At 34.7% G+C, this 17,532-nt stretch overlaps 3 protein-coding genes across 4 annotated transcripts; 1 reads left to right on the top strand and 2 right to left on the bottom strand.

Moving 5' to 3' along the window:
* Window positions 1–4,083: 4,083 nt before the first annotated feature.
* On the bottom strand, window positions 4,084–5,252 carry LOC123892214. Its single transcript, XM_045942027.1, has 3 exons — window positions 5,178–5,252; window positions 4,419–4,781; window positions 4,084–4,329 (listed from the first exon to the last, which is right to left on the bottom strand). The coding sequence occupies exons 1-3, from the start codon at window positions 5,250–5,252 to the stop codon at window positions 4,084–4,086; spliced, it is 684 nt and encodes a 227-aa protein (XP_045797983.1).
* A 4,782-nt stretch (window positions 5,253–10,034) lies between these two features.
* Window positions 10,035–11,349, top strand: LOC123892215. Its single transcript, XM_045942028.1, has 3 exons — window positions 10,035–10,192; window positions 10,643–10,994; window positions 11,092–11,349. Exons 1-3 carry the CDS (start codon window positions 10,170–10,172, stop codon window positions 11,347–11,349), a joined length of 633 nt encoding a protein of 210 aa, XP_045797984.1. The 5' UTR covers window positions 10,035–10,169.
* A 1,751-nt stretch (window positions 11,350–13,100) lies between these two features.
* LOC123887982 (protein FAR1-RELATED SEQUENCE 5-like) lies at window positions 13,101–16,820 on the bottom strand. Of its 2 annotated transcripts, XM_045936913.1 has the most exons (4): window positions 16,343–16,820; window positions 13,968–16,219; window positions 13,804–13,881; window positions 13,101–13,720 (listed from the first exon to the last, which is right to left on the bottom strand). In XM_045936913.1, the coding sequence occupies exons 2-4, from the start codon at window positions 16,215–16,217 to the stop codon at window positions 13,334–13,336; spliced, it is 2,715 nt and encodes a 904-aa protein (XP_045792869.1). In that variant the 5' UTR covers window positions 16,218–16,219; window positions 16,343–16,820; the 3' UTR covers window positions 13,101–13,333. The 2 variants fall into 2 exon arrangements, with proteins under 2 accessions (XP_045792869.1, XP_045792870.1); XM_045936914.1 differs by lacking the exon at window positions 16,343–16,820 and having other exon boundaries at window positions 13,968–16,309.
* Window positions 16,821–17,532: the final 712 nt, after the last annotated feature.

The following is a 17,532-nucleotide window of genomic DNA, read 5'->3' on the forward strand; positions in this document are numbered from 1 at the left end:
TTGACTTGTTTTGTTAGATAGTAACATATGTTTCATTTTAATTTCAAACAGTTTGGATGAATATGCACCATAGAAGAGTTAGAGATGAAGGAGAGCAGGTGAAAGCTAACGTTAGGTTTCATTAGCCAGACAAAAGAGGTATGTTTAATATTTAAAGTCCAAAAATGTTATGTGTGTGTGTATGTGTTCATGTAACTTTTTCTTAGTGAGTTTTGAATTATGCTGGAGTACTCGTAATGTGTCAAAAAAATTAGTAGTTCCAAATTAGTAATGTACTAGTAATTTGCAAAATAATGTTATGTGTATAGCACAAACCCAAGTACTGGACAAAGTACTGTTTATATCCAAGATAATATCCAAACATAACATTGAAAATCAAACATAGAACGCAACCAACGTAACAGCCAAAACACTTGAAAAAACTGAAAATACAACCAATGTCGACACAAATATCGAAAACCACGACAGACATATCAAATTATCCAAATTACAACCCAAAATTCAAATTAAAAATCAAATCAAGCATAATGCCCCAAAGTTTCACGCCTTAACCACCATAGAACACAATTTCAAACTTTAACCAACGCCTTCCTTTTCTTCCACTGAACATCCCAATGTTTTGCAGCCCTCGACACGAGTTCATTCACCATCTCATTATTAGCTGATTGACAGATAAAAAGAGCTAGTTTCATCCTTGTGGCTGTAACAACCTGAGATTACAGTAATAAAAACAGTTAGTTAAATTAGAAATATAATTAGAGGGACAAAGTATAAGAAATAATATATAATGACCATTAGTTTAACTTACAGTTACGTTTTGATACTCATTCATGAATGCACACTCAATCATCCATTTTGCCACCCATACTCCACAGTCGTTTCTATAGGCAGTCATTACAAAGCAAGTGTTATACTCACAGGTAAAGTTCAATAAATTTAAAATATAAAAAGGGTTTTATGAGACGTACGAGCCTGGTCGCTGATGTGCGAGGCCAGTAGGCTGAATAAGGTTATAGTTTGTGATTAAATATTGATGCAACTTAGGATCCAGTACACCAATTGAATCATGAAGCAGTATTTTCTCCAGAAATATAGCCTGAGAATATTGGAAAACCAATTTTGAAAAAAAAAAGCATATATTTGAATGTAAAACTTAGTAGGTAACAATAAAGTATAGATAAAAATATATACCACTGTCATTATGGAATGACGTCTGTTATGATATCTTTCTTCAGTAGGCATAGAGTCCAACCATAAAAGTTTTCTATCCAACAAATCAACAACCAGTAGATACCAGTGTGATCCTTCGTCGTTTATAGGGATAAAAATCTGTAAACAATCTAATATTTAGTCATGCGAACATAATTATCAAAAGCTACTTAACAGATATTGTTGTAAAGTAAAATGTTAACCTTGGAAACATGACTTTTTGGTTTCAGGAAGTTATGTTGATATTTTACCCTAACTTGATCAGCTGATTGTTTGGATTCCAGAGCATATTGCTTAAAAAAAGATGTAATTTAAGTCAATAATTAATACTTAACAGATGTAAATTTAATAGTTGGGTTAGTGGCAATCACCGCAAAATCCGTAGGCATATACCAAACCCTCCTTGTTTTGCCCATTTTATCCTGAAGCCAATTTGATCTGGCAACTACTAGATTAAGAATCTGTACAGATAAATATAAATGATATTAGATATAAATTATATTAAACTTCTGTATGGAACATTGTAATTAAAAAAAAATATAACCTCTTGGTCAACAGGGCATCTAGGCATAAGAGACTTAAGTGTTTTCCTATCTCCAAAGACACCTGATGTAGTTCTAACCAGAACCTCATCACTACAAACAATAGTTGGTGTGCAATGTTAGTTATTATGAAATGCAATGTCATAAACAACTATAAATGCAGAATTATATGGTACAAAAAGACTGACCCCAGTAGCTGATGATCATCTTTCATAAAGATGTATGCAGCTGTGTAAGTACATATGTCGTTCAATTGCATTTTTTGAGTCGGTCGAAACGTCATTGGCATCCACTGTTATTAAATAGGTATAAAATTAAAACTGTGGTAAGTAAATAAAATTCATATAAAGGTTTGCTTTGTTGTAGTTAAAAAAAATGAAATTAGTTAAGTCTTACTTCAGGAATATAAAAAGGAACGTCGGCACCCTCGTATCCAAACGCACTTGTTGGATGGAAGTTTAAGTTAAAATCATGGTCATCATCTTGTTCTGGTTGACAGAATAGATTCCTCCTAATCCTGTCTAACTGATATGCATCAATAAAAACCTCTCCGTCATCGTTAGGCTTCATTTTTGGTGGGGCAGATGTTGTTCCCTTGGTCATATTAAAAATTGGCTTGGTTATTTTTCTAGTTGTTTCTGCCCGTTTTTTAACCGGACGTTTACGGTCCATCTCAGGAGTCGAGGCGGTGGACTCGTAATCTGTTTCGTTGTCGCTTTCATCGATCCTTCGGCTACTATTGTATTTACTGCACAAACAAATAAAGTCAGATGAACATACAAACCTAAAAAAACTACAACTAACCAGATGAACCCCTTATGAACCATTTGAACAAACCATTAGTGGTACATACAAACCCAAAAAAACTACAACTAACCATATGAACCCCTTATGGACCAGATGAACAAACCATTAGTGGTACATACAAACCTAAAAAACTACAACTAACCAGATGAACCCGTTATAAACCCTAAAAATGTAGTATGATACAAACTAATTAAAAATACGATACCAAACCTAAAAATTCAGTAAACATACTATCACAGGGTGTTGCTCTTAGTATGTGGTGTGTGACAGCTTTTGGGTTGTAGTCAAAACTTAAGTATTGTCTAAGTATTTGCAGATTTTTTAACTAAAAAATTTGTCCATATTTGTAGAGTTTAAAATGGTTCTGATTTAAAAAAATAAAGTATAGTTAAAAATGGTTCTGATTTATAAAAAGAAAGTAAAATTAGGGTTCATTAGCAAAATACATTGCCAAAGTCCCTAAGTTGAAGAATATAAGACGGAAGAGGAATGACAACAACCATAGGTAAAATATATCTGCAAACATTACCTGGATGATAGGTCAATAACCTTTTTTTCGAAGCTATCTTTGCGAGTTTCAGTCTCAGAGTAATGCTTACTAATTTCAATAGAGTGAGTGGTAGTCTTTGTTGTCATCTTAACTGTATTGTTTGTTGCATCTGTTTCAGGTATTTTTTGTTTGGTGCGTCTACTTGGCCTGGGAGGAGAAGGTCTTCTCATTTTGAAGAATATGAAGTTGAGAAGAGGAGCAGGTGTTTAGGATTGCAACTGAAGCTAGGAAGTAAAATTAAGTTGCTTTCTTCCTTTGTGTTGTAATCGAAATTAATGGTAACTGAACGGTTGGAGTTAATAGTAGGAGTTAATAGGTTGTAGGTTATTTTGGAAGTTGAAACATTTTGCTTGTGGCTTGTAAAACATGATTAGGGTAGGTTTTTGTGTGCTCAATGTAAATTGTAACATGGATTAGCGTGACTCAAAAATAATGAACTCTTCAATTTTCATTAGGTAAATGGAGGAATCACGTTTTGTTGTCAAGCTTTAAATAAAAAAATATATATTTTTTTTTATTTTTTTACTATTATGTTATGGTATCTCGTTGGTTTATTTTTGTATAAATTGTGAATTTATAATAAATTGTCGAATATAAAAACAAAGTTTATTTTAGTGTTACGTAATTAGTATCAAATATATAAAAAAAATTTAATATAATTTTGTCCAATTTCGTATGTCATTTAAAATATTTAGTAGTTTTATTGTAAATTAAAAAAATAACCGGCTTAAATTTCGCCGACAACTGAAATTACATAAAAAGTTGGAAACATTCGATAGTTTTCAAATATAAGGACAATGAAACTACGTTGGCATATATAACGTTCGATATGATATATAAAGGCAATAAAATATAAAATGTCATTACACAAACTTTGTCATCCTGAATAGTACAGGGACACACAAATTACAGTAAACACAAATTAAAGTAAACAAACAATAAAACTACAATTAAACTAATAACTTCACATTCAAATCAACTTATGCTCCTCACCGTCATAGCATGGTCCTCATAGATATTGTATGTATTGAATTGTATACGATCTCCAACTTTAAATCCATTGATTCCCACAACCTCCGGCCAACCCCTCCAAATCGTAACGACGAACGGGTTCCTCTGATAACGCAACGAACACTTATATTTTTCTCCATTTGCTCCAATCATGGTAACCTCATCCAACATTGTGTACCACAAGTATTCCCCCATTTCCCTCGGTAACGTCTGCATCAAACAACATAAGTTATAATCATAATTTTGCAAATCGTAATTAAGTGAAACAAAAAATTATAATAACTGAACTGATTACCAACCAATTCTGGATCAATTTCAGCATCCTCTGTAATGGTCATTGTGAATGAAACAGCTTTTCGGAGAGATCGTGATTTGCTGTGCCAAGTAGGGAATTGGTCCGGAGTTATTCGGTTAAACGATGGAATGATCTGGAATTGATTTGTTCCCAAGTATTTGAAAAAAATCTGATGATGAGAATCGAATTCGTAGTAGGTTCTTAAAGTCATCCAACCATTGGTGATTTTGGGTACATCATCATAGTTGCTGAACTCAACCTCAAAGATCACACATTTGGAATTGTAGTTGAAGTCATACAGGCGCCAAACATTCCCCAGTTCATTTTTGTATTCTCTATAGAACTCTCGTTCGACCTCGGCCTCGACCTACATAATTGATAGACAATAGAAACTGATTTAAATCTGGTAGTAATTATCGTCTAACAAAACAAATCAATATAAGACCAACATAATTTTGCAGTAATGATTTTTACTTAACAGATAACAACAGTTTGGTAAATTTTGCAGTCCTAGAGACACTTTACGATTGGTTCATCAATTTTCCAGTCGTATAGACAACAATACAGGGTAAAATGTTCATGCGATTGTCTACAACGGAAAAAAAAATAAAAACTCTGTTTCGAACTCGCCCTCAACTTTCAAAATTGCTCTGTTTTTAGTCTATTGTGTGAGACACAAAAAGCTCTGTTTTTTACTCATGAAAACATAACATAATGTCAAAAAAACATAAAATCAATGGATGAAGGGATAAGGAAAAAATACCTCTCCTTTCACGTGAACCGTCATAAAATAACTTAGTGCTGGTCTCTGCATAACTTCAACAACATTTTCGGCCATTTTTTTCACAGATTTTTTGTAAGATCGATGAGAAACGGAGGGGATGAACTGAAAAAGAGAAATGGCCTTTGTTGGTAAGGTTGGTGGTTCGGCAGATGAAAAGAGAAGGTTTTGGCTAAGTGAGTTTCGATTACCAATGTGTGTAATAATGACATTGGTTTGTAAAATTAATTGGCGTGTTGTTTCATCGAAAAGAAGAGGAACCGGTTAGTTTGTACTCCATTAACGAGTAACAGTGTCTCTGAAACGTTGAATTGGTTAGATATAACAAACATTTACCCCTGGACGTGCTAACTATTAATTATCGTTGGATCCAAATTGTCTGTGATCTAAGGGTTATGATTAAACTGTTGACTTTGTGATTAAATGAGTGACTATGTGACTTGGCCACTAATAACCGTCTGATTAAATGGTTGTGTCTATGATTATTAGGTCATGCAAAAAACGTACAAAATGGTAAGTGTGTACTGGACGGTTTGTATTTACCCGGTGGAAACGGAGTAAATATCTAAGTCAGTAGCATTAGGGTAAAATGTTAAGTCAAAGCACCTAAAAAATTGAACTACTCCGGTTTCGAATTCAATAAATCTGTATTTACCCGGTGGAAACGAATTAAATATCTAAGTGTCGGTGTGGGTTTCGGACGAGGACACCGACACGTGTCTGAGACGGACACGCGTAATGTAAGGTGTGTCGGTGCTTCCTAATTCATAACTCAAATAACATCAAAAAAAACTTAATAATTAAAAAAAAATTATTAAATTTCAAATTCTGACCTTAATTTATTTTTAAAATATCTGCATTACTTCGTTTTTTTTTTAAATAAGATACTAACCTATGGCCTTATGTTGGGCTATTGGTCGTATGTGATTATACACCGAGCTATATTTGTATGAGTTCATAAGTGTCGGTGTGGGTTTCGGACGAGGACACCGACACGTGTCTGACACGGACACGCGTAATGTAAGGTGTGTCGGTGCTTCCTAATTCATAACTCAAATAACATCAAAAAAGAAAACTAAATAATTAAAAATAAATTACAATTTTTCAATTGTCATTATAATCACAAACTACCAAAATACATGCAACATCATCGGCAAACATCAAGTTTTCTAAAACGATACCCGGCAAACATCAAGTTTCACAAAATATAATCAAAATACTAATAGTTACAAACTTTGAAATCAACTTAAATATCAATTTAAGCTCCTCACATAAAAGGTATGGTCATCATATATGTTAGATGTGTTGAATAGTAGGCGGTCTCCAACTTTAAATCCGTTAATGGCAACAACTTCCCTCCATCCCCTAATGATCGATACCACGAACGGATCCATTTGATATTGTAGCTCACACTTATGCTTTTCTCTGATTGTTCCAATAATATAGATCTCATCCAACATCGTGTCACTCAAGTACTCCCCCAAATCGTCTGGCAATATCTGCAACAGATAAAAGAAATTTGATAAGCATCAATTTGTCTCAAATTCGGATAATCAATTTAAACATTATCAAAAACAATTGGATTGAGATACCAACCAAATATGGAACAATTTCAGGATCATCCTTCATAGTAATTTCGAAGGTAACAGCTTTCCGGAGAGCTCGTGATTGGGTATGCCAAGTAGGGAATTTATCAGGTGTAATTGGGTCCTCTTTGGGAATGATCTGGAACTGACTGTTCCCCAAAAATTTGAAGAGAATTGGATGATGACCTTGAAAATTGTAATGTTCTCGTATAGTCATCCAACCGTCCGTAATTCTAAGGACATCATCATCATCGTTGAACTCTACGCAGAGTTGAAGACCTTTGGAATCAAACAGAAACCAAAATTCTCCCAACTCAGACTTACAGTTTTCATAAAAACTGCGTTCAACCTCGCCCTCGACCTAGAGAATAAATCGAAACAAATCATAGTTACCTTCATAGTTATTTACAAACCGAAACAAATCATAATTTATAGTACCTTAAAACAATAACCCAACACTAAATCAAACGAAAACAAATAAAATTAACATCACACATAACATGCTCTGTTTTTTGGCCAAAGATTTGTGACATGCTCTGTTTTTTTAATTTTTTTTAATCTAACTTGTCAAAATCATTGTAAGATCTAGACCCAGTTTCAAAACGAAATAAATCAACATATAACATGCTCTGTTTTCTAATCTATGGTTTGAACATCATGCAATTTTTAAAAAAATCATATTTATACTGTGTTTAACTTAAATATGATCCAAACGAAGAAATCAACGAAACATAGTACCAAACTTACCTCTCCTGCAACATGAACAGTCAAAAAATAATCCCTTGCTGGCTTTCGAAGAACATCGGCAAGAGTTTCCACCATTTTTTTCCCTTGATTATCGTCGCAGTGGGTTTGGTAAGACGGCCGAAGTTGAAGGGAGAAGGAAAAAAGAAGAAAAAATGGCGTGTGAGAAAGTGGAGAAATGAAGGGACTGGTAGTGTCTTGGTAAGAGGAAGAACAGATTTTTGGGTAATTATCTTTCTCGGGAGAAGAAATATAATGGTTTGTAATGATGATTTTGGTTAGCAAAATTAATTGTGGTAAGGCGCCATGAAACGATTGGTACTGGAAAGTGGGAAGTAACACTGTATCAAATTACTCGTTTGAATCGTTTAATTGGTTTGGGTCTACAAACATTTACAGTGTTATGCAACACATGTTTTGGATCGTAGGATCAACATTTAATGTCATCTAATGGTTGACATTAAATAGTTTACTTTCTGACTTCCTAAAATAGTGACCATCCGATTAAAACGAATAGACATGGAACCTTGGATGATGTAAACGCGTTAGCAGTTGTTGCATTGGATACATCACTCGTTTAATTTAAAATTGAAATTTAATACAAGAATTTTTTTTAATTTAAAATAATTAGTCGTTTGAAATTTAAAGTCAAAGAACCTAAAAAATTGAACTACTCCGATTTCGAAGTAATCCACGTGTTTTTACTCCGGTGAGTAAATATCTAAGTCATTAGCATTAGGGTCAAATGTTAAGTCAAAGAACGGTCTTACCCCATGTTGAATTTTTTTTACTATTCACGTGGTTTTACTCCGGTGAGTAAATATCTAAGTCATTAGCATTAGGGTCAAATGTTAAGTCTAAGAACCTAAAAAAATTGAACTACTCCGATTTCGAAGTCATCCACGTGTTTTTACTCCGGTGAGTAAATATCTAAGTCATTAGCATTAGGGTCAAATGTTAAGTCTAAGAACCTAAAAAATTGAACTACTCCGATTTCGAAGTCATCCACGTGTTTTTACTCCGGTGAGTAAATATCTAAGTCATTAGCATTAGGGTCAAATGTTAAGTCTAAGAACCTAAAAAAATTGAACTACTCCGATTTCGAAGTCATCCACGTGTTTTTACTCCGGTGAGTAAATATCTAAGTCATTAGCATTAGGGTCAAATGTTAAGTCTAAGAACCTAAAAAATTGAACTACTCCGATTTCGAAGTCATCCACGTGTTTTTACTCCGGTGAGTAAATATCTAAGTCATTAGCATTAGGGTCAAATGTTAAGTCTAAGAACCTAAAAAAATTGAACTACTCCGATTTCGAAGTCATCCACGTGTTTTTACTCCGGTGAGTAAATATCTAAGTCATTAGCATTAGGGTCAAATGTTAAGTCAAAGAACCTAAATTCCCATGTTGAATTTTTTTTACTATTCACGTGTTTTTACTCCGGTGAGTAAATATCTAAGTCATTAGCATTAGGGTCAAATGTTAAGTCTAAGAACCTAAAAAATTGAACTACTCCGATTTCGAAGTCATCCACGTGTTTTTACTCCGGTGAGTAAATATCTAAGTCATTAGCATTAGGGTCAAATGTTAAGTCAAAGAACGGTCTTACCCCATGTTGAATTTTTTTTACTATTCACGTGGTTTTACTCCGGTGAGTAAATATCTAAGTCATTAGCATTAGGGTCAAATGTTAAGTCTAAGAACCTAAAAAAATTGAACTACTCCGATTTCGAAGTCATCCACGTGTTTTTACTCCGGTGAGTAAATATCTAAGTCATTAGCATTAGGGTCAAATGTTAAGTCAAAGAACGGTCTTACCCCATGTTGAATTTTTTTTACTATTCACGTGGTTTTACTCCGGTGAGTAAATATCTAAGTCATTAGCATTAGGGTCAAATGTTAAGTCTAAGAACCTAAAAAAATTGTACTACTCCGATTTCGAAGTCATCCACGTGTTTTTACTCCGGTGAGTAAATATCTAAGTCATTAGCATTAGGGTCAAATGTTAAGTCAAAGAACGGTCTTACCCCATGTTGAATTTTTTTTACTATTCACGTGGTTTTACTCCGGTGAGTAAATATCTAAGTCATTAGCATTAGGGTCAAATGTTAAGTCTAAGAACCTAAAAAAATTGAACTACTCCGATTTCGAAGTCATCCACGTGGTTTTACTCCGGTGAGTAAATATCTAAGTCATTAGCATTAGGGTCAAATGTTAAGTCTAAGAACCTAAAAAAATTGTACTACTCCGATTTCGAAGTCATCCACGTGTTTTTACTCCGGTGAGTAAATATCTAAGTCATTAGCATTAGGGTCAAATGTTAAGTCAAAGAACCTAAATTCCCATGTTGAATTTTTTTTTAAATTTTTACTATTCACGTTAAAAATTTAAAAAATTAAGTACAAACAAACACACACCTGCGTGGAAACCAAAAAGTTTTCTTCCAAACAGGTACTATTACCACACCACATATGCGTGGAAACCAAAAAGGCTTCCTTTTGTTGGAATAGATATCATTCATCATTGCAACCTAAAAAAACTTTTTCATTCTCCAACAAAGGGAACCACTTCATCGTGTGAAACCCTTACCATTCTTGTTAAGCGTCCGAGGCGGAAAAACGGAGCAACCGGCGCAACGACAACGAATGGCGTCCTCGTCCAGACAAAGGTTTGTCCTTCTTACTTTTTGTCATCGTTATTGTTATCGATTTACATCCTATTTGTGTTCTTTGTTGTCGTTGGTTTCATTGATACTGTTCGTATCTACTAAGTTCATTAAGTTCATTCATGAGTAAATTCCTAAGTAGGAGAATTGCTTCGTTATTGTTTATAAAGACTTAGTTACATGATAAAGTGATTTGAGAGTAAATGCATTCAACAAGATCTGCATGTTGATAAAGTGATTTGATAGTAGATTTTTTTTTTTATTTTTTTAAACGATGTTTATTTACCTTCAATTACCAAGATCTGAAACGTTGATGCTATGTTATACTTCCAATGTGTTGTCTTATTTGTAAACGATGTTATCATTATCAGACGTTGTTGGTGATTATTGGTTATGTTCTGTGTTCATGCACTGGTAACTATATGATGATGTTGTTTATTTATGTTGATTTAGGAATGTAAGTATGAACCCAGTCAAACCAGAGCCTGTTGACGTAATATGGTTAAGTTCAGATGACGAAGGTGATAATGTTTATCAGAGGTCTCAGAGGTTTGAGAGGAGGGTTGCTAATAGGGATGCTAATAGGGATGCTAATAGGGTTGCTAATAGTGTTGCTAACAATGTTGCTCAAAGGACTGCTAACAATGTTGCTCAAAGGACTGCTAACAATGTTGCTAACAATGCTGGTAAGAGGAGGGTGGATAACAATGTTGCTCAAAGAGTGATTAAGGACAGGAATGAAATCTGTGAATGGATAACACAAGTTACACCAGCTATGCAGAATTTGAAGAGGAAACAAACACTGGTATTAGTTCACATTTGGTGCATTCTCAATTATGTATCACTTGTTATTTACTTTGCCTTACTGACTAATAATCTTGATTATCGTATATTTGGTACAGCACATTCCTGCGTGGGTTGTGAAGCGTGCTCTAAAAGACAAGTGCGACATTTACTTGCGATCTGCAGAGACGAAACGTACATATGAAAGTGCTATTTTGGATCCGGGACGCTCGTCGCAGAGATACATTGGAGATGGTTGGTATGACTTTGTTGAAGTGCACAGGCCTAAAGTTGGTGACGTCCTCCACTTTTCTCTGAAACCACCTTATAAGTTAATGGTTGTTTCATTGATGCGCCAGAAGCCTCGCACCCGCTGAATTGATGCCCAGATGGATCAATGTTTGATATCCTCGTCCAAACTGTTTGCTACTGTTTAATTAGCTCTTGTTAAGTACTTATGTTTGTTTTAAGTAGTTGTTGAACTTTTTAATTGTAAAAATGCTACTTTTATCAGTAGCCAGACATCAGTTGACGATCACATACGTGTTCGTCGACATATGCAATTTCAATTCTATTTTAAAAAGTTTCGTTTTATTATTATCGTTTAAGTTACGATACATATGGCGTGATTCGTTATTATTTGGCGTAAGTCGTTATTATTTAGCTTGCTTACCCTTTGTGTGGTTGAGGCATTTGTTCCACTAGTTTTCAAAGAGTTAAACATTTGATTTAATGAAACACTAAGTAAACTGGAATTTCATTCAGTTTTGGAAGTTTAAGAGCTATAATTACTTGATACCCATAATGAATGAATTCCATCGAAAAACTTTATGTCCAGATAAAGCTTGTTACATAGGTTTGCTTTTTTCAAATTTACTCATGTTTAGAAGTTGAAACACGCAATAATTACTCCACAGCAGCCCTATAAGCACTCCACAAATCCTATAATCCAGCTAACCAATCCTATAATCACGCTAACCAATCCTATGTCTTATCCCTATAATTACTAGTTTTTCAGTTTTGGAAGTTGAAACACACAATAATCAATTCACAACCATATAATCACTCTAACCAATCCTATTCCTATCAGTTTTGGAAGTTGAACACACAATAATCAATTCACAACCCTATAATCACTCTAACTAATCCTATTCCTTATCACTTATCACGGTTGGAACAAAAAAGAAAAAAGAGAAAAAACAACAATCCATCAATATTTTTCTGAGATTAGAATCGTTATTAAAAAAAAAAAATTACATTAATTAGGTAAACATTTTAACATAAAAAAAGAAAATAACCCAAGAACAAATCAACAAATTCCTAAACATCTTTGCTGTCGATCTCTCGTTTTGTAGTTTCATCTTCATCTTCTCTCCCTTATTGAATTGAATTTCTTTAACAATTGAAACCACATCTTTGAACAACTCTGAGCATGTGCAACCACGACTGGGTTGAGTTTGTGATTCACGAACATTTGGACTAGCAGTTGGACGCACATAGGGAGGGTGGCCTTCAATTTCATCATCCCATATGAAAAGATTACAACTTCGAGCTCCCTGAAAATTATATTTCAATCATCAAAATGTTATACTCACCAAATTAAATCATGATCGAAATAGATCTACCAAGTATAAAACGATCTGTTAGCAAACCTACCCCATGAGTTCGACATTTCCAATATCTACGCTTAGGATTTTCGCCTGAATTGGATATGTACAACCTCATTGGATTTTTGCAACCACATTCTGGGATTTCGACTGCCATTGAATTTGCAACAGATGAAGAAGACATTGTTGGGACAAATTGCGAAATTAGGGATTTTTGGGAAACAATAAATCTGTATTTCGAATTGGATGGAGAGAAGAGATGAGTATTGGGAAACTAGGGTTTTCGAAACATTAATGAATGAGAGGTCTTTATAGCCGTATTTGAAACTATGTCTGGGTGCAGAGCATGCGTCAAATAAACATAATTATATCAACACAAATGAAAACTTTACAAAAGAATTAATGACAGCCTAGTGGTAGTGTTTACCGTTCAATTCATGTAGATCTCGAGTTCGAAACTGGTTGGTGCCATTTTTGTTATTTTTTTTCTTTACAAAATAACATTAAATAACCGAATGTTGCAAACATGACTCAAACCTGCGTTATACTGGTATAAAAGCCAATTTTATAAGCTTTCTAAACATGTAACTCATATTAAAGCATAAATAACAGTCATGAATCACTATTGTACCAATTTCTCCAAGTAAATCAAAACAAACATGAAATCCCAAACAATTTATCCACAAACATAATTAAACCAGAATTGTACATCAACATTATCAAAATGCATTCAATTATACTACTACTAAAATACTCAATCATCAGTAGCAGCCTTTTCAACTTGTTGTAGCAGACTGTAGCACGAACGTGAAGATTGCCCGACACTCTGTTGTAGCATACCGTAGCACGAACTTGCAGTTTGCCCAACACTCATTCCATACATTGGGTATACGGGTTGCAAATGCATTGGTTGAAACATTTGAGGTACCATCGGCATAACAGGTTGAACTCCACACATTGCATTTAAATGTCTGCTTGTGCCTGTAACATCCATCTGTGCTTGGAAATGCATTTGATTGTAACATCCATTTGTGTCTGCTTGTGTTGTCACTGTGGCCTTAGCGCCACGGTGTATCGGTGGACGTGAACCCTTCTTTTGCACACTTCTGTCAACATTGCAGGTTGCTTTTCTTTTCTTTTTCTGATTATAAAAAAATAATGACAAAATAAATTTTACTTAAATTTCACATAATAACACAAAATATTTAATAAAACATATTATACCTCATCCATTTGGCTTATAGCATCAGATATCGACACCGACTGCAAATCAACTATTGGTTCTGTCGCTTTTTGTGTACCCTGCAAGTTTAAACATATCAACTATAATGTTTAATAACAAATCAAACAGTAACTATAACTAAGTAATCACGAGTTATTGAAATAACCTCGGAACATGTCCTCGCATTATGAGTTGTAGCGTTGCATTTTCCACATCGCCTGACAGATTTTGGTTCTTTCTTTTTTTTCTTTGGAGCACCTTTACTCTTAACCGCCACCGGATCACCGACTGCTGGATTTTGTGTCCCAATAATAGGATCATCATTAATGCAGTACTTTTTTTGTAATTTCATAATGTCATCCAAAATTTGGCCATACACACCATTCTTTTTTGCAGCTTCTTTGCAAAAACTTGTAAAGGCCGAACAATATGCACCAAAACGAGCTTCCTCAACTACGTTCGAATCAACATCACCATTACATTCCATGTTGTTCAAATACTCAATTTTGGCATCCTTGGTCCATCGCGACAATACCAAGGGCCTAGGAATATGATCAACATGTTCATCCTTCATGACATAAAATATATGAGAACATGGAACACCGCGAGAATCAAACAACTTACACGAACATTGCAATGTGGTACCATCAAATACAACTTTCCTTTCATATGTATCGTTACAAAATTTTGTTAATGTATAAATCTTTGTATCCCCGTGATCACTTTTATGCTTAACTATCAATGCACCAGCCTTCAGAATTTGCTCTTTAACTTCTTTGAAAATCTCCGCAGTATAAGTATTGGCGGCATCACTCTCAATCACACGCAGTTGAGTTGTCAACACAGGTACCGTAAACTTTGACTTAAAATCAGCTTCCAATTCATTATTTCTGTAATCTCTCAAAACCTGATCAAAATTATGCATGAATTCAAAAATGCAGCCTTTCGTCCTGACATAAGTCTTTATTATTGCATTAACAGCTTCACATTGAGACGTAGTCCTTATACGTCCAAAAAACTGATCACGTAGATATCCAGTTGCCCATAGTGACCTATTCTCATAAGTTTTGACAACCCATGGATGTTGTTCCACTTCAGTTTCTTTAATTAGCTCTGACCAATACTCTTCAAATTCATCCTTTGTGAAATTTGAGTACATGGCTTTTTGAAAACCGTCCAAAAATTCTGGATTATCTTTCACATTCTCAACTGCATTCTTATTCAAATGCCAAGCACATAACCTGTGGGTGGCATCGGGAAAAATCTGTTTTATGGCCTCCCTCATTGCCCCATCTCCATCTGTTACCACTGCTTTTGGTTGTTTACCTTCCATGCACTCTAAAAAACAATTCAACACCCACTTGTACGTCTCCGTCGTTTCATCTGCTACCAATGCAGCACCAAAAATTACTGTCTGAGAATGGTGGTTACACCCTGAAAATACAACCAATGGATAGTTGTATTTATTCTTCCGGTAAGTCGTGTCAAAGGCAAGCACATCACCAAAACAAAAGTAGTCTGATCTGCTACTGCCATCAGCCCAAAATAGAGACCTCATTCGTCCATTACTATTGTCGACGGCATACTCAGCATATAGCATGGGATCAGTAGACGACTTTACATTAAGATAATTTAAAGAAGCGACAACATCACCATCTTTAATACACTCACGCATTTTTTTATCAAAATAATTGTACAAATCTTTCTTTGTAAATCCAACACTAGCATATCCACCCTTCTGGGCAATCATGTACCCCATTATATGACAAGTTCTAATTCCACGTGTTTGAAGACCATCAATCTGAGCCTTATCTGCTTCAGATATTTTACGATAAACAGGGTGCAGGTGAACAAACCTAGCTGGGGTTAATTCATGGTTATGACACTCTACGAAAGCAGTAACTACATATCTATCCTTTTGTTTTCTGTATTGCACACGAAACCTAGCTTCACAATTTGTACGGCTCAAACGTCTATGTTCTACTTTCCTATCTAACCTGGTTAAATGTTTCTTCTCTCTTAAACCATGTCTGTTGCAAACAAACTGCTTCATTTGTGTTACTTTATTACCATCTAACTCTTTTATCCTACTAGAAGCTTTCCTAATAGCAAAACCCTTACATTTACCATACCGGTAATAAAATTCATAAGCTTCACTAACAGTAGCAAATTCCATGGCTCGAATCTCATCAGAAGTAATTGAATCAAAATTTACCTCACTATGAACTGCAGCTCCAATATTATCAGATGCATCTTCGCCAGTCTCTGAACTTTCAGTCTCTGACCTTTCATCCCCACTGGATCCTGAATAACTGTCATCCTCGTCGGCATTCGATTCTAAATCATACGTATCAGTACCTTTAGTGGAATGAAGGTCTCTGGACTCAACGTCAACAGATTCGTCGGTGTGTTCCATATCTATATCATGAATTAACACAATATGTCAAACAACATAAATATTCATCGAAGTATTCCACATCTATATCCCTAATTCCCAAATTTTATTATTTTTTGAATTGTAAACCCTAATTCCCAAATTACCTGAATGTCGCACTTGTCGCCCTCGATTGTATATTTATGGTCGGAGATTCAATGCGATAACATCAATGGCTAGCTCGTATGCAGTGTTGTTAAGAATGGAAAAGTTCAGTTGATTCAACAATGGCGGACGAAGGTTGGGTGGTGAGGTGAGATATTACGATGTTGATGAACAGAAGAATGAAGAAGATGAATATTTTCTTTATAATTTGCGTTTTGATAATTTGATTTTTACAACATCATTATAATTAATAAAACAATATTAATGTTGATGTAATTTACATAAATGTTGAGATAATTTATGTAACAATTTTAATGGTAGGGACTTATTTGCAATTTTAATAGATGTGGAGATGCATGGTAAGTGACATGCATTGTATTATCCTATGTGGCAGTTGAATAAGTCCACTTACTTTTCTATTGGCCACAGTGGCGATCTCACCAAAGAGGCCATTTTACTGACCTCACGCTAGAATTTTCCATAAAAAGTATATGCGCACGTGAGTCAAATCATGTAAATTTGTAATCCTTCAATGGTGAGCCAAAATTCAGAACACCATGGATTTTATATTAATTTATTTATGGAATAATTAATATAATTTTATTTTATAAAGAGTGAGTAGCTTCCATAATCCAAACGATTCAGTGGATCTGAAAATAATAGTTTTTTTTTCTTTCTTTCACTGTCAGTTTAATTTGGTTCTTGGTCAGTTCTGTCATTAAGTCGTTTCAGTTTTCTCCTGATCGCAGATTTCGAGAATCAAACCGTGATCCTTCCTACCAAATTCAACAGTACCACTTGTAGTTGTTTTGTAAGAGCGAGCCTCGTTCACATCATTGTTATTATCTTGTTACACTTGACATAGGAGATGATTAATTAAATGTTACTAATATGTTACTCAAAATAACACATGAAATTTTCACTTTTTCTTCTCTCTTTGACTGGTCATTGATAACACAAACTGCCCTTGTATCATCAGTTGTATGATGATGCTTTGGAGCATTCATTACATTACATGAATTTTGAGGCATAGGTTCCCCCGGCTCCTTCCCACCATCACTTTCTGAGAAATCATTTGTAACATCCTTATTGGAAACTAGGACAACATGATCATCCGGACCACTTGGGCAGGGTGGAGAAACGGGAGCTTCATCATTAGAGTATGTTGTTAGGTTTTAAGTGTGAGTGGTTA

Source organism: Trifolium pratense, linkage group LG6 (genome assembly GCF_020283565.1).
Source record: "Trifolium pratense cultivar HEN17-A07 linkage group LG6, ARS_RC_1.1, whole genome shotgun sequence".
NCBI lineage: Eukaryota > Viridiplantae > Streptophyta > Magnoliopsida > Fabales > Fabaceae > Trifolium > Trifolium pratense.

What these genes read in the sequence shown, in the direction of transcription:
- LOC123887982 (XM_045936913.1), bottom strand. Translation starts at nt 16,217, where the DNA reads ATGGAACACACCGACGAATCTGTTGACGTTGAGTCCAGAGACCTTCAT. An exon ending in ATGCGAGGACATGTTCCGAG is followed by an intron (nt 13,882 to 13,967) that starts GTTATTTCAATA and finishes TTAAACTTGCAG; the next exon opens with GGTACACAAAAAGCGACAGA. An exon ending in CTATAAGCCAAATGGATGAG is followed by an intron (nt 13,721 to 13,803) that starts GTATAATATGTT and finishes TTTTATAATCAG; the next exon opens with AAAAAGAAAAGAAAAGCAAC.
- LOC123892214 (XM_045942027.1), bottom strand. Translation starts at nt 5,252, where the DNA reads ATGGCCGAAAATGTTGTTGAAGTTATGCAGAGACCAGCACTAAGTTAT. An exon ending in CGGTTCACGTGAAAGGAGAG is followed by an intron (nt 4,782 to 5,177) that starts GTATTTTTTCCT and finishes TCAATTATGTAG; the next exon opens with GTCGAGGCCGAGGTCGAACG. An exon ending in CTGAAATTGATCCAGAATTG is followed by an intron (nt 4,330 to 4,418) that starts GTTGGTAATCAG and finishes TGTTTGATGCAG; the next exon opens with ACGTTACCGAGGGAAATGGG.
- LOC123892215 (XM_045942028.1), top strand. Translation starts at nt 10,170, where the DNA reads ATGGCGTCCTCGTCCAGACAAAG. An exon ending in GCGTCCTCGTCCAGACAAAG is followed by an intron (nt 10,193 to 10,642) that starts GTTTGTCCTTCT and finishes ATGTTGATTTAG; the next exon opens with GAATGTAAGTATGAACCCAG. An exon ending in TGAAGAGGAAACAAACACTG is followed by an intron (nt 10,995 to 11,091) that starts GTATTAGTTCAC and finishes TATTTGGTACAG; the next exon opens with CACATTCCTGCGTGGGTTGT.